This window comes from Genypterus blacodes, unplaced genomic scaffold (genome assembly GCF_046128005.1).
Source record: "Genypterus blacodes isolate CSIRO-AG114 ecotype Tasmania unplaced genomic scaffold, CSIRO-AGI_Gbla_v1 ptg000204l_1, whole genome shotgun sequence".
NCBI classification, from domain to species: Eukaryota; Metazoa; Chordata; class Actinopteri; order Ophidiiformes; family Ophidiidae; genus Genypterus; species Genypterus blacodes.
Genome location: NW_027467003.1, coordinates 303,948 through 330,632, shown reverse-complemented (window position 1 = coordinate 330,632; position 26,685 = coordinate 303,948). Strand labels below are relative to the sequence as shown.

Here is a 26,685-nt window from a genome sequence, read left to right as displayed (position 1 = left end):
ACTAACCGTTTACAAGAGACGTTTGCATATCAGCCTGTACGTTCTGTTAGTGTGTGTTTAAGTGTGTGAGGTTCAGGTGCTTCAGTCAGACCTGTAAACACCTGTCCAGCCTGCTTAGCCCTGCCTCCCCCTCCTGTTCGTCTCCCTCATCATCCCATACATCCAAAACATCTATAAACCTTTAGTCACCAGCTATAGTTTATAATTGTTGGCCACTGGCAGATCAATCTTTTCATTCAGTATCATTACAAGATGTCCTTTGTCGTCCTCCTTCAGTCGCCTCTCCACCCTCACAGTCGCTCTCTTCAGCTCACTGGTGGAGCACTAAAGGAAAAAGCACTCTGCTCCTGTTCAGAGTGAAACATAAGATCTTTGTCACAGGCTTGTTCAGAAGTCTCCCTCCCATCAATAGAGCCTGCGAGTCCTGTGATGATGGGGAGGGGTGACAGATCAGTTCATAAGATCTCATTTCAGAGCCAGAAATTGAAATGCTGCAGGCAAGTGCTGGTTTGTAAAACTGCTCTGAAGTGCTCTAGCACCACCTATGGACAAAAGATGTAACTTCATACTCATACTTCTCTATATGAACGCGTTACCTCAGAATCAGCAATCTCTACACTGGATAGAGATCAAGATAACATGTTTGGTTATTATGAAAAGGTCATATCAAGGTTATAGTATGTTTGTTTTTTACATTTTGTGTATGTATGTTAATGTATTCTGTAGTTAACGGGTTATGAAAATCCTTTGACACTGGCTAAAATGTGAAAAAAGTGATTCTACTCCTCATATTCATTCTGATATGGACTGATAAGGACTTTATTTCCCCGCAATGCTACAGTGTGACCCCAATAACAATGACTGAACAGCTGATTGCCACGTTGTAGTTCTTAATTCCTTCCAGCAGATGGTGCCATCGCTTAAAGTACAAACTGTACACCGAGGTGAGAGGCTAACTCCTGTCATGTTCAATAAACACATTTGATTCACCTCAACTAAGTGGCAAAATCAAATCCTCAAGCTTGGAGTTCCTGGGAACCTGAGACCTTGACCTCAAGGCAGAGGAGGACATTGGTTCAAATCAAAACCAACAAATGCAAGAGTGGGAGAATAAAATGCAAAAGCAATAGTTTATTTGAGCAGACACGACGACAGAATACTGAGAGCTTCCATGTTAGTGTGTGTGTGTGGGCAGGAAAGAAGCTTGTTGTTACATCGGTAGAAACATCAGACAGTCTTAGTAAAAAAAGACGAGGTTGTGGGACGGGACGCTGGTGGGTCAACCTCTGGTCCACTCTCCAAGGTGACAGACTCAGAACATCCAGGATCTTTCTCAGGGACCAAGGAACCTTTAAAGTAAACAAGACACAAATTATACTATGACAGAATACAATCATACATGCATGAATGAAGCTCAGTTGTTATGTTGTTCACTGAATTAGCCTTTTACGAGTACAATACTTAAGTATGATTTAAAGTTAGCTAAAATTAATTAGCTGAAAACTAAAGTTGACACTGGTACAATAACTCTGACAGACGTACATTCTTTTCCCAGCATGCACCCTGTTACGGTTCAGGCCAGGTCCAGCTTCTTCTGGGTCTCTGACAGTTTGTCCTGCAGCCTTTTCTTCCTCCAGTCCAGGAACTTTCGCCTCATGCGGTTTGCCTGCCAGCCCACCGCGAACCCCGCCGCGAACGACAGCAGCACCGCCACCTGGAGCGCCCTGTCCGACCCGTCTGCCATGTTGTTCACCTCTGCCTCCGCTGCCGACACACGCGCGTAAACCAAGAAGCAAGTGAGAAACGAAACTACAACCAGGAAGAGGCAAATCTCGCGATAACACGGCGGTGATTTTGCAGCCTTCAAAATAAAAGTAAGAAAAACAAAAGTAAATTAAATAAAACATATAAATGAATTAATGATTTGATTGCCCAAAACTTACAGCAAATGATCCCAGTGCCATCTAGATGATGTGGTTGAAATTCTGGAGTTCTAGCTCTTTCCTTGTCCAATATATGGGCCTTTTACAAAAATGACCCATTTGGTCCATGGTTACTACGACGTTTTTCCTGAATTTGACCAAAATTTAAATTTGCCCCAAACTTGCAGCAAATAGTCCTAGTGCCATATAAATGATGCCATTGCAGCCTTGAAGGCTGTGTCTGAAATGTTAGCTCTCTAGCTCCTTCAAAGTTGGACCCCCTGTTGAAGACCTCTGAACTAAACTATTACTGCAGCATGGGCATGTAGACATATACTGCATGTAAAGATATTTATATGAGCTATTTCAACCTGCCTGAAGATGATCTCTGTGACATAAGTAGCAGTAAGTCTCTGTGACATACAAAGAAGCACAAACCATTTAGGACCCAAGCTGATAAATATCTGCGACAAACACTTAAAGAACAACCAATGTTTTATTTGCCAAACAAACGCACAACACAAACATATGGTGCACACAAGATCCAGCTGAGTAAAAATTACAAAATTGTACAGTTTGGTCGATTTACTAAGTTCATTATCATACACATGTGCTGCGTTTCAGTGAGTATGTCAGGATGAAACGGTGCGTTCGCTGGCTGTGTAGACTCCACTGTGGACTCCACTCTCTTTTGGATATAAGATCAAACTGACAGCAACTTTAAAAGGCTGAATATACAGATTGAATTATGACTGTGAGGTCCAGAAAAGACAACAAATGTACAAACTGTCATACAGAGATTTGAATGTTCAGAACGTGTGTGTGTATGTGTGTCCCTGTTGTGATTGTAGTGGCAGTAGAGGTTTCAGTGAGCACCATGAGTGTGTAGTTCAAGAACTCACTCAGCACCATTTTGTCTGGAAAGCTCGTTACACTGCGGATGAATATCAGCGGTGAGATCACAAAGGCTGCAGATATCAAAATAATACCGTCAAAAAATGTAAAATGCCTTCCCTCTGTTGGCTTTCTCACTTTTAAGAACATACAAATAATTCATCGTAACAGATCCGAGCAAAAAGGTCAAAAAGACGTCCTTCAAGAAGACTCTGGACGCAGCAGATCAAGCTGTGGTTCCCTTCAAAAATGAGGCTGGTTGCATCATGAGGGCCCGGCGGCCTGAGTTTGACTTCTGCATTTGTTTTTTGTTGATTCACTGCTTCCACATTTGTCGAATAAACTGAGTGGAATTCCCTGTCTTCCTTCCCCTAGAGGGCAAGTGGACAAATCCGCCTCTGTCAGATATAGTTAGAGGTCTTTACAGGTCACACTTCAGTGTAGCTGCCATTTGTGTGGAGATGATGAGCGATCAGCCACCCTGAGGCGTCGACTTACACGGTAAACAAAGGTGGGAATGAATAACAACTGCTTCAGACGTGAGGAGTCTGAATAATTACAGTCAAACATCTTTGATTTGTCTGACAGCAAACTGGTCAAGTACACAACAGAGAGGACCAGGGAGGCCTGTGGTTGATTGCTGATGGTGGAGAACAGAACAGTTTGAGTGGATAGAAGTTCAGTTTCTTTGTTTGTGAAAGTTAATCAGGTGATCGGTGTGTGAAAGCAAATCACAGCCGATTCTGCTTGAGCCTGTCGATGTGGTAGCAGAGTTTGAGCGCAGGTCCCAGTTTCAGTCCCAGATACTTCATCATCATCTCGCTTTTCAGCAAAAGCAGCGCGTCGCCGTCAATCTCCTGAAACACATCGGATAAAGATGACACAAAGACGGTCAGCTTGCCTGTTTCAACGAGGTGAACAATCTGTGTTTGGACGCTCTGAACTCACGTGCTTCCTGAAGGTGTCGGCGTGGGGGCCCAGGGCTTGGGGGTCGGCGTCTTTGATGAACCACACCACCTCCTCCACGCCCCAGCTGGACGGGTCCTTACCGGCCGGACGCTTGGACTCCCCGACCTCTGGCATGGCGCTGTACGCTGCAAAGACACAAAGAGGACAGGATGGTCATGTCTCAGTGTGGACAGACATTGAGGTCGCTCAGTCAAAGACGCTCACCGTTCCTGTTTCCGTCCTGGTAGCTCGCCGGGCTCGACATTTGTCTGCACAGCAACGGGGCGCAACTTCCCCCTCGGTAGCTGTACGAGTGCTTGGGCGCGTACTGCGACCTCCTGAGGTTGAAGGCGGAGTCACTGGGGTCCACGGCGTAGCGCTTGGAGTCCGGGAAGACGTCTGGTGTCGGCGTTTCTGCTGAAGGAGCCGTGCAGAAAACAATGAACTTTTTTTGATACATACTCTTTAAAAAGTGCAGTATAGAAAGTCAAGATGACATTTTTTCCATATTAACTTTAAAAATGCATGACGGGATTTTACGGCAGATGTCTGAGCGCCGTCTGCCATCCGTCTCGACTGTCCGTCTCACTTTTTATGCCAGTGTGATTCAGATTTTAATGGGCAGCTAATCTTTACTCCTGCTGCGTTAAATCCCCTCAGCCTGTAACCGTATGGATCGCAAACAGCTGAAATATAGCCGCCGATACGGCCCAACGTGCTCCCTTTGTGCCAGACACTTTGCATCGTGTCAATAATGCACGACGCCCGCCGGTCACGCCGCCGACAGACAGGTATGGATTTGCACGGTGACAGAATTATTAGACGGAACGACTCTGCTGCTGAGGAAACTCCCAATCGGCTCAGGGAAAGATGAAATACATTTTACTGTAGTGTGGAAAATCAATTTTGGGACCTGATTGCTGCTCGTCAGTCGTTTATATTCACAAATGAATGAACACAGGCCAGATCTGTCAAGTTTTATATTAAATACTCCATAATTTACTGCTGGTCAAACAGATGCTTTTCAAATAGAAGAAAACAAATGCAGACAATTTTACAGCGATAATTGCCAAAATATATTAAATATTATAATGAGATGCTGTCTCATATCTGTCCAGGCTGCACCACAGGGAGCGGTGTGTGTGTGTGTGTGTGTGTGTGCGTGTGTGTGTGTGTGTGTGTGTGTGTGTGTGTGTGTGTGTGCGTGTGTGTGTGTGTGTGTCTGTGTGTGTGTGTGTGTGTGAGACTGCTCTGAGAATCAATTGAATACATATTAAATAAATAAAAATATGTATATAAAAATGTAAAGTACACAAGACTGGTTTGTTGTGATTGCACATGCAGGCAAACACGAAAGAGAATGTCTGAAACCTCAAAAGCATCGAGAAAGTGTCAACAACAACAAACCACAGTGAATCAGAGGCTCAATTAGAGCGGAACAGACTGTGAGGGAACTATGACAGAATTTCCTCCTATTGAATGTGTGTGCTTGTGCGCGCGTGTGTGTGTGTGTGTGTGTGTGTGTGCATATACCTGTGAGGACCTGTGGTGTGGCAGAATGAGGGACAATAGCAGCGTCCTGTGGTATTGAGCCCATTTCAGGCTCTGGGGTGCTGCTGGGAGGGGAGTTGGCCAGCGGGGACATCACCATCCTGGGCTTTAGCTACACACACACACACACACACACACACACACACACACACACACACACACACACACACACACACACACACACACACACACACACACACACACACACACACACACACACACACTCAATTGAATGGTATTTTACTACTGTGCATAATTCATTTTACTTCACTTGTATCCTAACAGGGTTTTGAGTATTGACATCAGTGCCGCAGTGCATTCTGGATCTGGATATATACAAACACATTTACACTTTATGTATTAAATAATGCCATTTGTATTTACTATGCTGTTTACTTTGCCATGTCGATTTTGTCAGTTTTTATCCCTACAAGCACAAACATTACTAAGCTGACGAAATGAAAAGTACAATCATAAAATTAAAAATATAATAAATACAAATTATAAAAAAACTAAAATAATAATAACATATAATAATAAATAAAAAAATAAAAGAATCTATATTTATATGTAAAGTGTGGGCATAAATGCATTCAAAAGCACAAACACTTCCTCAGAAAGACAATAATGAAATATTGAGTTGAACTCTTGCTGCTGCTTTCTTCACCTCTCTCTCAGTATAAATAAAATCATAAATAAAGAGGTGGCTGTTATGTCTTCAGTACCTTGAAGCCGGGTTTCCTGCCTCTCTTCTTGGGGATCTTGAGGGCAGACAGAGGTTCAGCGTAGTGGCTTTGAAACTCTAGCTTTCGTATAGGGGGCCGTCCTCTCTTCCTGCCAGGTACCTTCTCCTGGGGCCCCGCCATGAACTGGGGGCCGAGGCCGGGGGTCTGCATCTCTGAGCCGGCAGACAAAGTACTCATCAGACCTGAGACACACACACACGCACGCACACACAGCCAGAGAGGTATTAGTCGCTACTTCACAGCAACAGGAAGCAGCGAGCTCTAGACTGCAAACACACACATACACACACACACGCACACCACTGCCACCGCTTTAATTTGGAGCGGAAACGTATGTGTGTGATTACCCCCACTGCCCCTCCCCCTCCCACACACTCACACGCGCACGCACATACACAGAAACTATAGGAAATAGTAGAAACAAAGCCACAAAGCTTTGTACTTAAAAATACCCCTCCCCCCTCTGGCTGCAAAGATTGCAATAAATATCATTACTGCACAGAGAGAGAGGGGGAGATGGGGAGATAGAGAGAGAGAGAGAGAGAGAGAGAGAGAGAGAGAGAGAGAGAGAGAGAGAGAGAGAGATAGACCGACCCTTACCCACCACAGCTCCACTGACATCAAACGCCTATAGCACACACACACACACACACACACATATACACATATAGAGTGAAAGAGGAAGAGGAAGTGAAAGAAAGGCTTACTCACAGTCAAACAATCAATCAAGTGCCCACACACACACAGACACAAACACACACACTTTTATCATGTCTCCATCCATCCACTCCACTTTTACAAAGCATCCCTACCAATCAATCAAACCCTCCATCCGCTCATTCAGATCGGTTACCTCACGCGGCCTCTGAATGTAAATCAAACTCTTGTTGCCGTAGCAATGAGGTCCGTTCTGCTCTAACGTTGAGCAAACACACACTTTTCATTTTTCCCCCTCCTGTAAAGAGACCCGTCACACATGCCATCAGAATGAAAAGCTCCTCCTGACAGTTTGTCATCACAGAGGGAGGAAGCGTCTGGTCACATCTTCCTCCCTCCTCTTCCTCGCCACATTGTAAAGTAAAGAGCTGTAAAATAAAATCATATCACCATTGATTATTTTCAGCCTTTGCCTACCGTGCACACAGCGCCGCCGGGATGTGTCTGCCTCTGCTGCTCTGCTCACACACACACACACACACACACGCACACACACACTGTCAAGACGCCGGTAACTCTCTCTCTCTCTCTCTGTCTCTTTCTCTGTGTGTGTGCGTCTCTCACTCTCTCTCTGTCTCCTACCACCTTCCTCCAAAACAGCTCCCCCCCCCCCAACCAACCAACCAACCCCCGCCCCTTAATCCCCCTCCCCCTGCATCCCCCTTTCAGTCGCCATGGCAACACGCCTCTAACATCCCGCAGCAGTCGGCAGACGTGCTGTGCTTAAAGTGGTGTGTGTGTGTGTGTGTGTGTGTGTGTGTGTGTGTGTGTGTGTGTGTGAGTGTGCGTGCGTGCGTGCGTGCGTGTGTGTGTGTGTGTGTGTGTGTGTGTGTGTGAGTGTGGCTGTAATGTAATTACAGTTGCTGCAGCTCGGGGGTTTTGTTTTCCGTCTTCAAAAAAAAAAAAAGGCTCTCAGAGGGCGATGAGGAGTTCATGCTGCGCAGTGTTGCTGTGTGTATGTGTGTATGTGTGTGTGTGTGTGTGTGTGTGTGTGTGACGAGAAATTTGGCTCATGAACTGTAATCTGCACTCAAAATATTTCTGCACACATTAGTCAAAGTCTAGGTGGAGGCTGAGACGCACATCAAGGTTCCAGTCCCTTCCTCCATCACTCCCCTCTGCTTTTGTCACGGGCTCGCTCCCCTCCCTTTTTCTTATTTTTAGACTTTTTCTGCCTCTGTGTCAATTTTCGGGATGCGCGCAGTTGTTTCATCTCTAACGAGCGCAAAAATCACACACAGGGAGAGGAAACAAAGAACAGCCAGAGGGGAGGTTGTGTGTGTTTTCCTCCCCGACCCCGCTGAGGTAGAAGATGAAGAAGAGGAAGAAGAAGAGGAAGAGAAAAGAAGGCTCCAGAGGATCTAATGGCCCCTATAGATTACATGTGTCGTCTGCCACTTTGCCCTCGCCACCACACACACACACACACACACACACACACACACACACCAATGAGGTCTGAGGTGCCACTTCAGTTGTTTCGTGGCTCGATAGGAAATCAGGTCGACCTTCCAGACGAGGGACGACCGAAACCCTGTCAACTCTTTTATCTGCAAAACGGCGAATCCTCCTATCTGACAACCAACCGGGAGTGGACAAATGAAGCGTTTTCATTGGCTCGAGGCTCATTCCACACACCTCTCACTGACCGGAGCCAAACTCCAGTCTAAGGAATGGACCTCATGAATCATAAAAAAGTAATTAAGCGGGTGAGATTAATCCCGGGGTGTCCCTCCTCCATCCTCAATCAGTCGTGTCCCATTATACGCCACATCACATTACAGACAGAGACGGAGAGAGACACCAGATAATCATCTTTTACTTTAAATTAAAAAGGAGGACTGGATTTGAGCCCATAAACAGCATTTTGGGGAAGGAAAGCAAAAAAAAACCAGCATGGTGCAATAATTTAGGAACACAATCCATCAATGAAGCGACACCCCAACCCCCCTGCACCCCCTGCACCCCCTTTTCTCCTCCTACTGAACGTGGCAGGGAGACATTTGTATTCACTGGGAGCCGCTGTGTTATGACCACAGTAATGCAGTAATGATCAGGCGTGATTAGCATAACTTAATCACTGGCTTCAGGGGAGGGACGTTTGGATCTGCGTCCTCTTGTGCACACAGATGCTGCAATGTACACAGCACGTCTGCTCAACTAGACATGTTCACACACACATACACACGCACGCACGCACGCGGTACCTGCTATTGCCGCTACTCTAGCTCCACGTCTTGCTTCCTTCCTCTTTACGTGTCACTCATGCGCGCGACAAAACCACTTTACTTTCCATTAAATGTTCATTGAGTAAACACAAAAGTATTAAAGGTCAAACGTGACAAATAACTCCAGCGTTGCTTCCAGTGTTGTGTTCAAGCGTCCCACTCTAAAGCTACTTAAATAAAGACTAGTGATGTCATCAAACTAATGCAGTGATGTCATCAAACTACCATGATGTCATACATATATTTTACTAAATCTGTAGTTCCTCTTTTTACAACTACAAATATTTACATTTTAGGCAGGCGCTATACATCCATGCCTATGTGTAGAATAACAGTGTGTGTGTGTGTGTGTGTGTTACTTGCTACTTGCTTGAATAAGTGTGTCTGCGCGTTCTCTAATCAATGTAACAATGTAAGAAACCCCCTGAATTTATTTACAGCTCAGAGAGGGCGTCGCCATGGTAACAGACAGCGAAATCGGATCCTGCGCCAGAGTCATGTGATAGGGTGGGAATAAATAAATGCATAAACAACAATGTGTGTATTCAATATGTACTGGATACACACACACAAACACACACACACACACACACACACACACACACACACACACACACACACACACACACACACACACACACACACACACACACACAAAGTCTGCCTTATCTCTGTTGAGCCCCTTTATAATAAGCAAACCACATAATCCATATCCAGGGATACACATGCCCCCACCGCCACACACACACACACACACACACTAACACACTGAAGTTGCTGTGTTGCTCCTAATATTATCTGAATAAAGGGATTTGACTTGAAATTGTGGGGGTTGGGCCCTAATTTCTCAATCTCCACCCACCAGTCTCAGACCCCGCCTCCTCCAGGTCCACCAGTTGCCAGAAGCTCCTCCCCCGGTCGTCTCGGTGGTCCAGGCGAAGGCGAAGCCGCACCCCCTTGGTGAGGACGCCGGGCAGCCAGCTGGCGGGAGGAGGACGGCCCGATCCCAGGCGGGGGTCCGGGCTCAAGTCCCGCCCTCCTCGCAGTCTCATGCCCACCGGGGGGAGACGGGACGCATGCCACTGCAGAGACAGGGACACATCAGGGTTTATACAAACACACTCAGGGGCCCTTTCTCATCCCCCTCATCCTCACTCACTGATTAAATGTCTCCATGTTCCATTTCTCAACATTAATCAGCTATTCTACAAATTAATTTCAGACCTCTCAACCCCCGGACAAAAAGAACGTAGCAGACAGAGAGAGAGAGAGAGAGAGAGAGAGAGAGAGAGAGAGAATTCAAACATTAAAATAAATTGGGGGTTGGAATTATACAGTGAATCCTGGGGTCAAAAAACAAAGCAGGGGGCTAATGGGAAAATGTAGCTCTGCTTAAGATAAAGTTGTTGGAAGAATGCGTCTATTGTGCTTTAAAGTGAATGCAATTTGGCCCCGAGGTGAGAATTTAATGACGAACACAGCAAACTGCCAGTGTTTAGTCATTTCTGTGGGAATGAACGATGGACAAAAGGAGGAAGAAGAGGAGACGTTTAACAGGGAAAAGTTTAGCAAAGTTATTCAACGCAATCGGGCCAAGTGTAGCCCGGGAGGAAGAGGAGGTAGAGGAGGAGGGACGGAGAATGGATTGAAGACAGGACAGAGTAATAAGGACAATAAGAAAGAGACAAAATCAACCAAACCGAACTTCATTTGGATTATCCACGCCGTCTTTTCCCAAAATGTGCAAATGAAAAAAAAGCAAGAGGATGAAAAGAATAACTAGAGGGGGATCTGGCAATGAAAGTGAAGACGAAGATGAAACTCTCAACTGTCGGCTTCCAACAGGGCGGCAGATGAGAAGTCTTCGGCCCCAACCCCCGCACTTGACTTTTACAAAAGGAAATACATTAAAGAAATCAGAAACATCAAACGGCGACCCTGGGAAACATGAAAGATGATCTGAGGCCATGATTCACACAGCCGCCGCTCTCACACACACACACACACAAACTGTCCCTAACACACTCACACACACACAACTGCTGTAGCCATGCTTCATTTCCTTAAGCAGGGGTGCACATAGTCACTTTAGGGCCCCAGGCAGATCTAAGTGTTGTAGACTATAAATGTCCCCGAATTGAGGAGAGGAGAGGAGAGGAGAGGAGATGAGAGGACAGGAGAGGAGAGGAGTGTTTGTATCTGTGTTGTTGCCAGCACAGATGAACTCCTCTGGGAGATCCGACTCCCTTGGCTCAAAGTGCTGTACACCTTCCACCCATTGTTACAAGCTTATCTTCCAAACACAGTTACTGCCTCTATGCATAGCGGTCTGCATAAAGTCCTGTAGGCAAATACTTTGATAAGAGTCCTCTGCACTCAACTTTATGGTACATTGACAGGAAATTACCATTCTGCTGGCAAGATTCCTGCTTTCGCCTCGACCCAAAATCATTCTTGTGCATTGTAACCACAGTGACAGGCCAGGGTTGAGTTTGAATGAGTGTGAACACAATATGGCTGTAATGTTCTGATCCCTAAGCGGCAGTAAAGTAGCACTGTGACCTTTACAGTAAACTGTGTCTCATTATCTGACACATCTCAGAGTATCTATAGCTCATAACCGCCTTGTTATTGGATGATTTAATATGCGTATAAAAGTCATATGGCAAATTGTGCAATTCATAATTCTGCAATAGACAATGTGTGCAGAGAGAGGGAGGGGGGAGAGAGAGAGGGAGAGAGAGAGGGAGAGAGAGAGAGAGAGAGAGACCTGGAGTGTGTATGGTATAGATCCATACCTTTCCTGATGGGGTTGACGCGCCGGTACTAATCCATCTCTCCGCGCTAGGCAGGTTGTGTAGCGACCGTGGCCGGCGGATGGAGCAGCAGAAGCGGCGGAGACACCGTGGAAGTGTCGGTGCCGATCGGTCCGGGTTCCACCCCTGCGGATGCGGCAGGGAGGAGAGGGGAGAGGCGGGCGGAGGAGAGCAGCGGAGCCGCAGCGCTCTCCGGAGAATGCGGCCGGACTTAGCACGCCGACCCGGGGGGCGCAAGTTGGGGCGGACACACACGTGGCCGAGGCGTGGATGAGGGAGCGTAGGCGGCATGAATCACTTCCCTGTCCGTCATAACAAGATATTACACGTAATTTAGCCCTGCACTAAATAGAGAGAGAGAGGGGGGGAGAGGAAGAGAGAGAGAGAGAGAGAGAGAGAGAGAGAGAGAGAGAGAGAGAGAGAGTTTGATAAGTCAAAATACAAATAATGTACATCATATATGGACAAAATTGAACTCTTAAATTGTATTTTCTGCTCAGATGTTTGCATCCATACGGACCCGGACAGCTACAGCAAAAACAGAAGGTTATGATTTATAAACCTGACGGGGCGCTTGTATTTTAAGCGGCGCATCTTTTGTAGTCTTTACGGTAAAGGTTTAGCAGATTAGGAAACGCACAGACCAATTGCATGCGAGTTAAACCCAAGTGATGCTACTCATCCAATTAAGTCTGTGCATCTGTACAGGGCAGACAGAGGAGAGAGGTAGAGACAAGTTACACATGAGAGGAAGAAGGAGGAAGAGGGCGATACAGGAAGAGAAAACAAAGGGAGAGAGACAGACGACTGAGTGGGAGAAAGTTGATCTCTATAATTATAAATGAAGATTTAAACTGGTCTTAGGTTTACATTTCATTATATCTACTAGAGAAACAGCTTGCGGAGGACTAAGAATGATGAAGACGAGCGCACGAAGACGAGGGACCGACAACTCAAAAGTATAGAAAACAAGAAACGAACCGGATTCATTTAAAAGATTTTATTTGAAATGATTTTTAAATACAAATAATATATATTTCCATTTACAATGACAGTTCCTTTGTAAACAAAAGTGGCAGATAGTCATTGGGTAGCTTGTCCAAAACTGAGAGGTCACAGGTCACAGGAGAGACGACGCGTTAGTATTTCACCTCCCTGCACTTATTTCCACACAGCGTCAATCAACCATGCTACATTCTATTGCAGAGTGATCAATACTAAAGAGGACAATGTTTCCTGTTTCAATACACCTGCGTTGAGTGCAACAGGAGGGTACAGTGTGTGCAATGTGTGTGTGTGTGTGTGTGTGTGTGTGTGTGTGTGTGTGTGTGTGTGTGTGTGTGTGTGAATGGGGGCGTTGATGGGACGCCGACACACACACACTCGCTTATACCAGAAGTGTTTGTGGGAGGGTTTTTGCTGTTGTTTTTTGCCTTGAGGAGATTTCTTGCTGAGACTTTGCGTCATTTGGTTGCGGACTGAACTGTGGGGCGATGGTGGTGTGTTTAAGAGTGAGCGAGTGAGTCCTGCAGAGCTGTGCGAGGGAAGCTCTAAGATCCGTGTTCCACTCCGAAAGCCAACGGGTGAGGAAGCAAAAAAAGTTAGAAATGGAACCAAAAAAACAAAAACAAACAAGAGAAATGATTTTGATGTTACATTTGTTACAACTACAGCTCAACCCAGACAAAAAGCAGAATATACACGTGAAGGAGAAGGGGTGGGGGGTGTGTGTGTGGGGCGAGGGGGGGGGTGTGTGTGTGTGTGTGTGTGTGTGTGTGTGTGTGTGTGTGTGTGTGTGTGTGTGTGTGTGTGTGGGGGGTGGGGGTCGTCCTCTTGACACAAACTGAACATTAGAAATCATTAGAAAAAAACGGGGAAATCAAAAGATGCTCGTCAGAAAACACTTAGTGAACCTCTGACCAGTAGTTTGGGGGAGGGGGGGGGGGTTATTGTTCGAGACACCTGTCGGATCGCGAGGTTCCGGTCCCCAACGCGAAGACAGATCCAGAGACGGAGGATCTGAGACAAAGGAGCAATACTGTCCAAAGAAAGAAAGAAAGAAAGGAGGAAAACTCATGTAACCGCTCTCCAAACTATCCCAGGTGCTTGATTCCCGGCCACGCTGTAATCGTTGTGGTATTCCGTAGTATTCCGTTATTTTCTTAAGGCCTTTTTGTCGGACAATGAGTAGATACTGGAATGTGCTACAATTATAAACAAAGAAAGGAAGGAAGAAAAGAAAACGGAGGAGAGATGAGGAAGAAGGTAAAGACGAGACATTCGAGTCCCGTCAGACGACTGAAATCTCACCACTAGTATATGAACAAGAAGCGTCATCAGAACACTGCCCCGCCCCCTTTTACAGCCCAGAAGAGGGGGTGTGGGGGGGGGGGTTCTGTCGTTCATCAACCACCCCGACTACTCTCTGAAATCGGGGGCTGCACACGGGTCAGCATCTTTCAACATGGGCGTCTTTTCCTGCGAGTACGAGTTCATACAAAAGAGGCCGGCTGCTGCGGCGGCGGCGGAAGATCAAATGAAACGAGAAGGAAGTAGGATGTGTGTGTGTGTGTGTGTGTGTGTGTGTGGTGATGATGATGTTTAAATCAGGAGCGAGAGAGAGAAACAACGTGGTGGTTTTTGCACGTGGAGGTCGTGTTTTGTTTATTTTTCTGAAGGGAATGAAGTCGTTACACATCCGCCCTCCACCTCCGCCAAAAGGACAAAGAAAGAGCCCAGATTATAGCCCCGCCCCCTCCCCCCCAAGTCCACAGTGTGACAATCTTTCATACCTGTACAAACACACGCACACACAAGCGTACAAACTCACACACACACGTCCTCGCAAAAACTCCACTCTGGGCTCTCACACACACTCGCGCTCGGGCCTGGTCTAGTGTTCACAGAATTCCCTTCCGCCGGCGACGGAATAAGTCTCTGTATAAAAGAGGGAGGGGCTGGGGGGGACGGAGCGAGGGAAGGGGTGAGGGGGGTCGGGTCACAGTCTTGTCACTGTAAAGGTTAAGTGACGGGAGGAGGGGCTCTCTGTGTTCGGGGTGTGTGTGTGTGTGTGTGTGTGTGATTTGCTGCTCCTCGCTCGCCGCTCTCTGTCATGGGGGTTGTGAGTGGTGCGGTCGGCTCCGTCCCCACGTGTGTGTGTGTGTGTGTGTGTGTGTGTGTGTGTGGTGTGGTGTGTGTGTGTGTAAGCGCTCAGTCGTCATCCTCGTCGTTTTCGTCGCTCTCCTCGATGCCGTCGCTGTCCTCCTGCTCCTCGTCCTCCTCCTCCGTGTCGGGGATGTCCCACTGCGGGTGGTTATCCAGCATGGCCTTGGCCTCGTGGACCTCCAGCTGGGGGGAGACGCAACAACAGTAGTAAGATGCATGACACAGACACACAGACAAACACAGACACACAGACACAGACACACACAGTTGTTCTAATCACCTTGAGTGGCTTGATCTGGTCCAGTCCCAGGTAGGAATCAGAGCGGAGGATGACAGAATATTGGTAGTTGCCTGTTTTGGACGGAGCTGGAAACTTCAGCTCAACCTAGAGAGTGAGTGAGTGAGTGAGAGAGAGAGAGAGAGAGAGACACACACACACGTCAGTACAATGCAGCCATCAACTTTTCCACTGACGCAGACTGAAGCAGTGCAGAACGACGCAACTGCTAAGAGACAACGAAGAGTCTGATGACTCAATTACTGACGAGGAAGCTGATCACAAACACACCGGGCACAGGGTGATCTGACTGATCGGGCCGGACTGATGGGGTCTGACTGATGGGGTCTGACTGATGGGGTCTGACTGCAGATAACCAGACTGTGATGATTACAAACTGCCGTCAGCTCGTTAGCGGCTCATCTTTATTCAGCGTGAGAGGAGGACGAGCCGCCAACGTCTCCTCGCGCGCGGCGTTTAAGGTGTCTCACAGACGCAAATAGCAGAAGGAGTCGTTCCGAGTGGCGCTCTAATTGTGGTTGGCGTATACGGTAACCTCGTTACCTCGCCGCCTCAGCCCACCCGTGCGGTGACGCGGGGCCTCGTTAGGCTTTTATCTCCCGTCAGTCCTCAACGCGCTGCAGAAAACACCGGGATCAGGGGTGCAAATCCTTTAAACAAACACACTTACACACACTCCTCCAGGGGAATAATGACACCGGTGCTAAAGGGGTTGCCTAGCAACAGGAGGTGCGAGGCGCTGCGGCACACACGCGGCAGAAGAAACGTGAACACTCGCACTTTTACTTACCAGACCTTTATTCTCTAAACGGATTATAGATTTATAGCCACTTTAGACCCCGCAGAGTTTACACTCAAACACCAAACACTGAAGGAACAGAGGCACTTCAGACTCACACACACACACACTCACACACACTCTCTCCTCACCTCTTCCGTGTCCTTTAGCGTGCAGACGTGGTACGGCATGGACACCAGCGTCTGGTCGCGGCGGTCGGCGATGTAGAGCCACCACCACTCCTGCTTCTCCTCGGGGAAGTAGAGGCTGTAGGCCGGGTGCGTGACCTTTGACTTGGTCTCCAGCAGGGCGCGCTCTCGCCTCTGGATGCTCTGCTGCAGCGCCTCCCACTCCTGCCCCGGGACAGAGAGGAGGGAGAGGAGAGCAGAGGTGAGGTTCATTTCTGAGGTTTCTACTGTTAGAATTCCATCAAACAACCAGGCCACATGAATACAAATCCATTATTTACTTCCATCTTCAAACACGAGCAGACAAACCTAATAATTGATTAATAGCGGAGCAGACGGATGAACACAATAACAATGAGAAGGATTAAGGATTTTAGATTAAAGCTCAGGTTTAAGACCATTTTGTAATTTATTTAAAATCCTCCCTCATAACATTTGCACAACTCTTGCCGTGCTTGTGGAGATTAAGGATTTGCTTTGTTGGCTTCTTTTCTCCTAAGACTCTCCATTGAGACGATTCTGAAGCTGAAAGGAAGAAGTTTTAGTCCTTTAAACACAATCTAGACCGCTTCTCTGACCTCTTCGTCGTCCCCGGCGATCTCGTCCACCTCCGTGTCGCTCTGCTTGTCGCTGTCTTCGTCCCGCTCACTGGGAGAGTCCTTGTTGGCCTCGCCCTCCTCCGACTCGCTGCCTTTGTCCGAGGCCTCGTCCTCATCCTCCTTCGCCACCGCCGACGTCGCTGTCGTCGCTGTCGTTGCTGTCGTCGTTGTCGTCGTCGTCGCCACTTCCTGTACGACAAATTCATTTGGACACGTGAGCGCCTCATAATTCAGAGGTATTAAAAGGACAAACGTTCATTCACTCACGTTTCCTGCCACGTTGCCGTTGGCCTGCTTGGCTTTGGCGGGAGCAGGAGTGGCTTTCTTCTTCGTGAGTTTTTTCTTCTTGGACTTGGCTGTCTTCTTGGTTCCTTTACTCTTGTTCTGCCACACTTTGGTTTTGGTTTTACTGGCGTCTGCTTGCTGTTAACACACAGAGATATGAGGCATTGAGTACCGGCTCTCAGATTCTACACTCAGGTTTGGATTCAGAGCGTCCCCCCCTGCTGTGTGGTGGGCGGAGTCAGACGGGTGTGATACTTACTCCTTCCTCTGGAGTGGCGGTCTCCTCTCCTGGACACGGTAACGAATCCTGCTCTTTTTCAAACACCTCCTACAGACCAAACACACACACATTTCCATCAACGCTTTCCAACCGTGCGTCCGGTCAGCAGCACACTCTAGTGGTCGTTCATGGAAGTGTAAAAACATGACAAGGCAGAAAATGCTTCATAAATACTTCAGATCATTTCAAACACGTACGTTGCTGTCGAGTAACCCACTGTTTTGACAAACTCTGCCCGTGTCCTTGCTTACCGCCATCCTTTTTCTGGTTAAGGTGACGGTAACGGTGACGATGGAGCCGGCTGTGATGTTGTTGCTGTCTTCGTCATCCAGAACTGCAAAGAGAACAAAGAGGCAATGAACCGTGAAGCTCGTGACACAAGGAGCAGTGACCGGCTTCTTCATCTCAGCATGTCTGTACACGCCTGTAGAGTGAACAATCACTGCTTATGTTACATCAGCATACGGTGCTGTGTCTCTGGAAGAAGAGACCTCAGAAGTGTTGGTTCTCAAGCTGTGTGAGATAGAAGACCGGGCAAAGCAGCTTGTGTGCTTTGGTGTGAAAATCAGACCTGAGCCGAGGCTCGTTCCTGAGCTCAGTCTGACTCCAAAGCAGATGATGTCACACCTGGAACACGCTCTCTCCACACGCTTACACACGTGTTAGACGAGTGTCTGAGCTTTGAGGGACAAATGACCGAGAGGACTGACCCTGCAGTTTGGTTTCCATAGCGATGTGAGGGAAGCTGCCCAGCACAGCCAAGACCTCTTCATACTTCTCCTCCCCCAAGAAGCGCAGCATGCTGCGTCTGTCCGAGTCCTTCAGGCTCACCAGGTCCTGCAGGCTCCGCACTTTGTACTGAAAGCAGAAGTCAGATCAGATCAAACTCTCAGCTTCCTCCTCTCTAAAACACTTTGGTACTGTACATGCATGGACGCACGCACACACACACACACTGGGCTGGTACCTTCTTAGAGATGCAGTAGCGGAGGTGCTCCTCCTCAAAGTGGGGCAGCTGCAGCAGGGGGGACTTGGACTCCTGCAGACCCTGAACGATCATCTGGGTCAGCTTCATGCAGTTCTCTATGGTCACCAACCGAGGAGCGTGGAAGCCTGCGAGTGCATGAAGACACGAGGGGAGTGTGTGAGCCCAAGATGAATCAGAATGAGAACTGATGATAGAAAACCTCTGTGTGAGTGTGTGTGTGTGTGTGTGTGTGTGTGTGTGTGTACCTCCTCTGCTGTTTGCCATCATGGTGAGCTGACATCCAACGTTGATCATCTCCTGGAGGAGGGCCGGACTTTTCCTCACCACAAACCTCTGATCTGTAACAGCAAAATGTGATCGTTGAAGCTGAGCCGTCCTTTAACTAGATACTGTGTCAGCGCTGAAGTTGTCTGGGAAAGAACGTGGATTCGCGCAAAAACTGCAGTTTGTACATTTGTTCACACTTCCTCTATTGTAGAGTGGTGAAGTTTACACGGCTCTGCACTGCAACCTGACGCAACAAACCCCGTCACCGAGTAGGGGCAGCATGTCAGAGCGACCTTCACAACACCACAGGCTGCCAAGTTGCAGCAGAGGATGACCTTAAGACGACTCTAAACAACAGTGAGTGTACATAAGTGTGGGCGTCCAACCGTATAAACAGGGCAGGGTTGTTTACTTCTCACTTCAAGTATGAGTAAGGCTTTCAGAGAGCTTTAAGGGGAGGAAATCCCAGTCTGAGATAATGTGAGAACGTGGATTTTGAGGGTTTCCAGCAAACTGTAAAACTTCCTTAGCTGTAAAAGAAAAAGATGCATAGAAAAGATAGATAACTCCATCTCCTCCCTGTGATGCAGAGCTGGACGCCGTACCTTCCTCCAACTCCTCTGACACCTCCATGCGTGCCAGGTGAGCGAGCACCAAGACCCGAGCCTTCAGACTGTACGGGTAGCAGAACGGAGGCTCCTTCTTCTTCACGTTGATGTTCCCCAACTCACGGATCAACTGCCAGACAGACAAGGTGGGGTTATATAAGAGATGTAGCGCGTGTGTGTGTACAGAGTGTGTACAGAGGCACGGGACGTTACCTGTGGCACTTCGATGTTGTCCGTGGGCCGAATGGTGGCTTCTTTATTGCTGCGAGGGTCAAACTCGAAAGCGGCCGTCAGCACCATGCCTAACCCTGCGTGGTGGCAGGAACGAGAGAAGAAGAGTTACACTCCATCTGACGCAAGACAAGATATTTGAAACATCTCCGGTCTGGATGTTAGGATGGACTCACGCTTCATGTTCATGTTGGGCGTTTTGTACATGAAGTGCATGAAGAGCTGCGTGGTGTTGATGAGGATCTGGTCTCCGCTGTAGCGAATGGAGCGATACCACCACGTGCCCTACGAGAGTGAAGGGACAGACACACACACACGCGTGATCAGCAAGACAGATCGACACTGCTGGATGGCTTCTTCGTTCAAACGGGAGCGTTGCCGAGGAGGACTTACCACCACGACAGGAAGGATGACCATGAAGGCGAGTCCGTACACCAGAAGCACCTGGAGGGGGGGAAGAACGGGAGAAGGAACGTCGTCAGATCGCATCAGGCACTCAAATACACTTTAAGTCAACAACATGGACGATGAAACGTACCAGCATAGAGTTCTTCTGGTCCACAATCCAGGCAGGCAGGGCGATACCAAAGCTGGTGGCTGGAGGAGGAGACAGACGGTAAACTGATGTGTTCTTCATTTTGCATATTACAACAGGTTTGACACCATCAGGTGCAGAAGAGTGTGTTGGAGTGTGTGTCGACACAAACATGCAAATGCACCAACCGTGTGACTGAACTCACCTCCCGGACCGTCCGGGTTGCCGTACGTTTCCCAGTTCTGGCGCGATTGTTCGTTGGTGAGACTGCGGCAGAGAGAAGCAGAGAGAAGTGAGAGAGCGAACAGCAAACAAACAAACGGGCTTCGACCTGAAAGTTAAGGTCGCGACCCAGAGCTGGGCGACACTTACGCAGCGTAGGCTTTGGCGATTCTCATGAACGTGGCCTCGTCGCCTCCTTTGTCGGGATGGAATTTGAGTGACAGCACGCGGTATTGCTTCTTGATTTCTGACAGTGATGCACCCTGGACAGAGACGATGATGTCATACATGAGCAGGTCTGACAGAAAGGGTCTGACTGTGTGTGTGTGTGTGTGTGTGTGTGTGTGTGTGTGTGTGTGTGTGTGTGTGTGTGTGTGTGTGTGTGTGTGTGTGTGTGTGTGTGTGTGCTCTTACCGGGTCCAGGTTGAGGACTTCATATGGGTTGTACTCCTGGTACTCTCTGTCTAGTTTGGAGACTTTGTATGCCAGCAGCAGAAACACGGCCCAGCCGAACAACAAGGCGGCCTTCCTGGAAACGGCAACAACATACAACTTACAATACGCACAAAATGTTGCAGAAATCAGTTTCAACGAGGCTCTTTCGCTGAATGCTTTGAGAGACAACTGATGTATAAAGTTAAATATAACCAATCCACCCAGCCAGAGTAATTTTAGCTTGTCGTTTGAAGCGCAGCGGCGATAGAATCTAAATTTACGGCCCACAAGTTCTGTGGCACAGCCGGATTGTGACATTTGCGTCATTGTTTTGGTACTTGTGTGTGCAAATTGGACTTCAGCATCCCTGACAGTGGCAAAAACCCGGAGGCCTGTTCTGCAGCATCTGTTGCCAAGACAACCACCGACTAGTCTGAGGTTGTTTGAGTAGCGCGACCACAAAAACAGGTGACGCCTTTCCACAACAAACACCGTCTTTATCACGTGAAGGGGAATCACGGGGTGAGATGTGTGTGTGTGTGTTTGGGACAGAAACAGAGACTGAGACTGCGGCTACAGGAGAGTTTAAATGTGCCGTTGCCGCTAACTGAGTGTCAAACACGCGACGCAAGAGCCGCAAACAACTGCAAGGACTGCACGACAAACAGCTGGGGAGGCAGACGGGGGAACAAAGAACGGCCGGAATGAAACACTGCTCAGCACTCCCAACAGCCCAGAGACACAATGGAGACACATACATGACACAATGAGTACACAAACTGCACACGCCAATCAGAGGTGTCGATATCACTCCCACAAAAACACACACTCATGTCTGCCCACCGTTCACTGTGGGAAGGATTAATCTATGAGGTCAGTGATGAGGATGACTGAGCTCTTTTGAGAGCACGTCGGCAGGGTGGCCGCCTGTAGGTGAAGTGACAGCTGCTAACGGTGACAGGGAGCAAACATCCATGGAACAAAGATCTGGCAGCTATTATTATGCTGTCAGTCGTTTTGAGCTCGGTGGCGCTTCAGCACTTTGATATACAACCAATCTATCAGAAGGTGCATCATCATCATCATCTCAGGTGCCTCAGGGCCAAGAAGCAACATCAGGCTGGTAAAAGCCGGATCATCGTTCCCTGGTTTAGATGCTATAGGATCATTTGTGGTAAAAAGTGTCTTGCTAGTTCATCAACAGCAAGCAATCACACTGCTGATGTTTACAAGCACTCAAGACTCCGGGCTCTTACTGCAATCAACCTGTACACACAGACAGAGTCCATGTTGCGTAATCACAGCGCAGTGTAAAGAGAGGACACTCCATGTGGCAAACACTGACTAAGATGTTTACATTCCTGGATAAATCACTCTGCAGTAACGCAATATAGGTCAGAGCAAAGCGTCATTCAATTCAATCACATAAATGCGGAGTCACACTCAGCTGCTTGGACTCACTTTAGTGTGGGCACGATGCTCTGCTGTGACTTCATCAGCCTGAGTCGGTACCACAGACATCTGCCGTGAGCCCGCCGCAGGCTCTTGAGACGGAGTTGTTCTAGAAAGGAAGAGAGGCGGTTAGAGGTCTCTACTAGTTTAATTTGTCCATGTATGTGTCTATGATGAAGCTTAAGACTCTATATTTGAACTTGACAGCATTAGAACATTTCTGGTTCCTCACATGTGACTGCACTGTGTGTGTATGAACACTTCTGACATTACAGGTATGTCCACTTCACCGTTTAAACACTTTGCTACAAACACAGAGGAAATGACTTTTGCGTTCATGTCCCTCTGTGATCCTTAGTGACACGTACTTCAACCGAGTTCCTCTGATGACATATGTTCTAGAACACAGGTCACACACGACCTGTTGTTAAAAGTATAATACTGACAGACTTATTAACACGCTGCTGTTGGAATAATGTGATTATAATAACGTAATGACTCGTTATTTATTCAGCTTTGCACGCTTGTTGGTTCGGCTCTTGAACTTGGCTGTGTTCTAAATGTAACAAAGCGACACTAGTGCGATAAGTAAGTATCTGAATATCAAATGAGTATTAATATGAGGAATATGAATAAGAATATGAATAGATACTTTAGGAGACAGTAGCTGTTTTGCACTGACTGGCTGTGACAATGAGGAGCTGTGAACATCCTGCGCTTAGTTTGCTGGCGTGATATCTCTCCAGTTCGGGCTGTTGCTGCATCCTCACTTAGAGAGCGAACCAGGTTACTAACTAACGATCTTTTACGAGCCGAGACGCGAACTAAGCTCCACAGTTTCCCCGTTAAACAAGCTGCGCTTAGTTAGTTAGCAAAGTTAGCACGGAGCCACACATCGGGGCCTTACCAGCATTTTGATCCCGCGGCCAGAGGTAATAAGTGGCTGGGATCACAATAAGTCCGACGAAGGATGTTAGGAAGTAGAAAAAGGTATTGCCGCTGTCGTCGTACTGGAACTGTTGTCCGGCCATGTCGTAGCGGCGCTGAGGGTCGCCCTTCTTCTCCGCCGCTCTGCTCCCCTATTGAGCCCAATGTACCGCTGACAGACCGCTAGCTAGCCCGCTAGCATCCAGGCAGCAACACAGCGCTGATCATCGGTGTACGTGGTGTACGCATGCGCAATGTGCCCCGTCTTCTTCTTCGGTGAGGGAACAGGTGTTACTGTTTGGCTTTACTGACGTCTACAGGAGCCGGGCGGGGGGGCACGCGTACCACCAGGGCCACTCACAGCGCCCCCTAGTGGCGCACTAGAAACGTCATCTGAGAGGAATTGCAATCCTAATTAAACACGAAGAATTGGACAACACAGTTAATATTTAATAGCATATAAATATCATTTAAGTCCGTCTCAGTCCGTGTTTCATACATGGACCAGTCAGCTTGTTAACAATGACAACACAAGGTGGCAGAAGAACACAGATAAGTAGATTTGGGAAAGAGCCCGGGAGTACACGCGTACCACCAGGGCCGCTCATAGCGCCCCCTGGTGGCACACAAGATATGCCCCGCTGAGAAACAAGCAAATGAAATCTATGGAAAGTCTGCTCATGTGGCAAATGATGACACACAGAAAAGCGGGTGTATTTGTAATGTAGTGTCACAGTTTAATCTCACGAAAAGCAAATAAACCTTGAATTTTGACATTCCATGCATTGCCTTTAATTTACTCAAACTAAACAAAGAGCATCTGGTTAGTAACCTTGATGCTGCCGTAAGAGAGATCGTAACTGATTTGGACATTGATGTGAAATAACTTAGGTCAATGTAAGGACACAGAAGTGAAGTTAGAACTGTTTACTTTCATCATGAAATCGGCATATAACTGACTCGGGATCAACAATGGATTACAGTAGCGTTCAATGTCATTGTCAGCATTGCCAAAGAAAACAATTCAGGATACATTTTGTTTGTGCTGGAAACCATCCAGATGTTAGATTGAATTTATTTTTGATGATGTCAGTGTTTTCAACCTGCACATGCAATTCCCTTTCTCTCCATAAACGAGGGGTTCTCAAAGTGGACAGTGGGCCTCCATAGAGACTTGATTGATTGGGGTAAAGTTGGTATTTTGCACAATAGAAATGATCAAAAGAGAGGTGAAAAGAAATGTGTGAGAAAGTTCTCTACGTTAAAGCAATGACATAAAATGAAACCTTACATTAATGGCTGAACTTAAGTGTCACACACACAATTAATACATTTACAAGTCACAACAGACTACATTACATTACATTACATTACGGTCATTTAGCAGACGCTTTTATCCAAAGCGACTTACAATAAAGCATAAAGCAGTAAGAAGGCCATTTCACATTTTATCTTCAGCATAGATCCCCCTTCTCTCTCTCTCTCACATGTGCACCACGATATCGCCCAGAGGCTTGCGTTTCAAGTCGGGCACGGTGGCGTCAGAGGCGGGGTAACCTACAGGGAGGAGCATCAGCAGCTTCTCATTGGCTGGCCGTTTGAGGAGGCCCCGGAGCTGGGGGCCGCAGTTGAGAGGCGTCGACGTGACCGTAACTAAACCCACATTCTGGGAAAAAAGGACACAGCAGAAATTTACCCTTAACATCTTTCATGAGAGAGCAGACTATATGCTTAAAGTGGTGTGAGTCTTTACCTGCAGTGCAGCCAACAGGATTCCACAGGAGATGGAAACGCTGATCTCGTTGTAATAGTGTGTCCTTTTCTTTCCTTGAGGTAGGATCCCATAGGTTTGTTTGAAGATGAGGATCAGGTATGGAGCAACATCCAAGTACTCCTTAATCCAGTTTGTCCTGCAGGAGGAAGGGTGATGAAGATGAGAGGCACAGGTGCTGTTTATCTATCTATCCAATACAAATCGATCACATTAATACTGACCTGAATTTGGCCAAGTCTTGGACCCATTTGTCCCCCATCCTTTGACGGTAGTTGAGCTCCTCCTCCTCCTCCACGATCAGTCTGATCTGGTGCTTGGTGTCTGGGTCTGATACCACCACATAGGTCCAGGGCTGAGTGTGAGCTCCACTAGGGCCAGTGCCTGTCCACGGGGAAGGAAGGACGGCCGGCGTTGAATCACACAAAAATGAGAAAGACAGAGGATAGAAATGGATCAAAATCTCAACATTCTTAGTTAGTTTTTCAATTTCTGTCATTTAAATCCTTGTCTGTGTGTCAACTTTGATTCTGATTCATCACTTATTGAAATGTTATGTTCCATTTCTTACAATGCACATCATGAGATGATGTGCATCAAAAGGTCTAAGATAGCTGAGGGAAAAGTAGATAACCTCCAAATGATTTATGTGTCTCAGATATGTATGAACTCGCCTCACAAACACAAACACACACACACACACACACACACACACACACACACATGCCTGCAGTGAGGATGACATTATCTATGACGTCCCGTGGCACCGGCTCAGGGCTGATGAACCGCACAGACCTCCGCTGGTTCATCAGATTGTAGAAATCCTGGGATCTCTCCAGCATCGTGTCCGCGGGGTGACGAGGAGGAGAGTAAGGCACATGAGACAAATCCTCCTCTTCCTCACTGCCGTCCACCCAATCCTCTTCCTCTGGAATGGTGACAGTAGTTTGGTATGACAATTCATTGACAAGTAGGCTACACTTTTAGGTTCATTGTCACTGATTAACTTCGATGCTCTGGAAAGAAAGAAAGAAAGAAAGAAAGAAAGAAAGAAAGCATCAAATCTGATTTCAAACACAATCTTGGTCTTACTGTCGTGTCTTGGAGTGTTTTCTGTCCCATCCTGTAGGTCCTGGTCCACCCAGGGTCTAGAGTCTGTGTTTGAGCCCCCTTTATCTCCTCTCTGGGGTTTCGTCACCCTTCCTGGTAACTTCATCAATATGAAGCCGATGACCAGGCACAGGACGGCTGCCAGGACCGGTGTGAGCACAGTCAGAAGAGCCATGAGGAGAAACACTCACTTTAGATCAATTTGTCACTCGCTTTTCTCTGCTGCAAGGACGTTGTGTAACACTGAAGCTGGCTTAAAGTCCAGTGGCGTGGCTTCACACACCAGAGTACTGCTGCTGCTGCTGCTCGCTAACCAAGTCACCTGTCTGTTATTTGCTTTGGCAGACACGGTGGGCTGATGCTGGTTTGTAAGATCCAGGATCAGAAATGCTGGTTGAACAGAGGAGCTCTAGAGCTCTCAGAGCAGCACAAACAGCCGAGTCATCACAAACTGGGTCATCATGCTTGGTCAATGGGCACCTTGCCACCTTCTTTAGGATTGTTGCCCACTGCTCCAAATGTTAAAACCCGTTGGTTCAAACTCTGCATAAACACATTTGTCTGTCGTGTGTGTGTGTAAACTGCTAAGTCCCGGTGTGACCAGCTTGACATTGTATACTGACGAGTTTATCCGCTGGGAAGAAAAATGTGGCGAACACGTGACAAACAGTAGTTCAACCTCATGTTCCAGTCCAGTGATTGAGCTTCAATTGCCTCAACGACC

The 26,685-nt window shown here is 47.5% G+C and overlaps 4 protein-coding genes across 7 annotated transcripts; all 4 read right to left on the bottom strand.

Moving 5' to 3' along the window:
- Nucleotides 1-791: 791 nt before the first annotated feature.
- On the bottom strand, nucleotides 792-1,798 carry lnc.lemp (lncRNA encoded micropeptide). Its single transcript, XM_076169481.1, has 2 exons — nucleotides 1,543-1,798; nucleotides 792-1,349 (listed from the first exon to the last, which is right to left on the bottom strand). Exon 1 carries the CDS (start codon nucleotides 1,742-1,744, stop codon nucleotides 1,574-1,576), a length of 171 nt encoding a protein of 56 aa, XP_076025596.1. The 5' UTR covers nucleotides 1,745-1,798; the 3' UTR covers nucleotides 792-1,349; nucleotides 1,543-1,573.
- A 601-nt stretch (nucleotides 1,799-2,399) lies between these two features.
- On the bottom strand, nucleotides 2,400-12,128 carry scml4 (Scm polycomb group protein like 4). Of its 3 annotated transcripts, none has more exons than XM_076169494.1 (7): nucleotides 11,805-12,128; nucleotides 9,869-10,088; nucleotides 6,041-6,243; nucleotides 5,298-5,427; nucleotides 3,990-4,181; nucleotides 3,765-3,910; nucleotides 2,400-3,673 (listed from the first exon to the last, which is right to left on the bottom strand). In XM_076169494.1, exons 1-7 carry the CDS (start codon nucleotides 12,111-12,113, stop codon nucleotides 3,548-3,550), a joined length of 1,326 nt encoding a protein of 441 aa, XP_076025609.1. In that variant the 5' UTR covers nucleotides 12,114-12,128; the 3' UTR covers nucleotides 2,400-3,547. The 3 variants fall into 3 exon arrangements, with proteins under 3 accessions (XP_076025609.1, XP_076025610.1, XP_076025611.1); XM_076169495.1 differs by having other exon boundaries at nucleotides 3,990-4,178; XM_076169496.1 differs by having other exon boundaries at nucleotides 6,041-6,213.
- A 679-nt stretch (nucleotides 12,129-12,807) lies between these two features.
- Nucleotides 12,808-23,331, bottom strand: sec63 (SEC63 homolog, protein translocation regulator). Of its 2 annotated transcripts, none has more exons than XM_076169466.1 (20): nucleotides 23,061-23,331; nucleotides 22,163-22,262; nucleotides 20,681-20,795; nucleotides 20,417-20,529; nucleotides 20,250-20,311; nucleotides 20,048-20,106; nucleotides 19,903-19,953; nucleotides 19,686-19,794; nucleotides 19,492-19,586; nucleotides 19,276-19,408; nucleotides 18,649-18,741; nucleotides 18,383-18,528; nucleotides 18,126-18,273; nucleotides 17,613-17,749; nucleotides 17,395-17,463; nucleotides 17,118-17,273; nucleotides 16,830-17,039; nucleotides 16,216-16,416; nucleotides 15,268-15,372; nucleotides 12,808-15,170 (listed from the first exon to the last, which is right to left on the bottom strand). In XM_076169466.1, exons 1-20 carry the CDS (start codon nucleotides 23,182-23,184, stop codon nucleotides 15,033-15,035), a joined length of 2,364 nt encoding a protein of 787 aa, XP_076025581.1. In that variant the 5' UTR covers nucleotides 23,185-23,331; the 3' UTR covers nucleotides 12,808-15,032. The 2 variants fall into 2 exon arrangements, with proteins under 2 accessions (XP_076025581.1, XP_076025582.1); XM_076169467.1 differs by having other exon boundaries at nucleotides 17,667-17,749.
- Nucleotides 23,332-23,794: 463 nt separating this feature from the next.
- Nucleotides 23,795-26,499, bottom strand: iyd (iodotyrosine deiodinase). Its single transcript, XM_076169468.1, has 6 exons — nucleotides 25,944-26,499; nucleotides 25,579-25,779; nucleotides 25,076-25,235; nucleotides 24,834-24,990; nucleotides 24,502-24,746; nucleotides 23,795-24,436 (listed from the first exon to the last, which is right to left on the bottom strand). The coding sequence occupies exons 1-5, from the start codon at nucleotides 26,134-26,136 to the stop codon at nucleotides 24,564-24,566; spliced, it is 894 nt and encodes a 297-aa protein (XP_076025583.1). The 5' UTR covers nucleotides 26,137-26,499; the 3' UTR covers nucleotides 23,795-24,436; nucleotides 24,502-24,563.
- Between the last annotated feature and the right edge of the window lie 186 nt (nucleotides 26,500-26,685).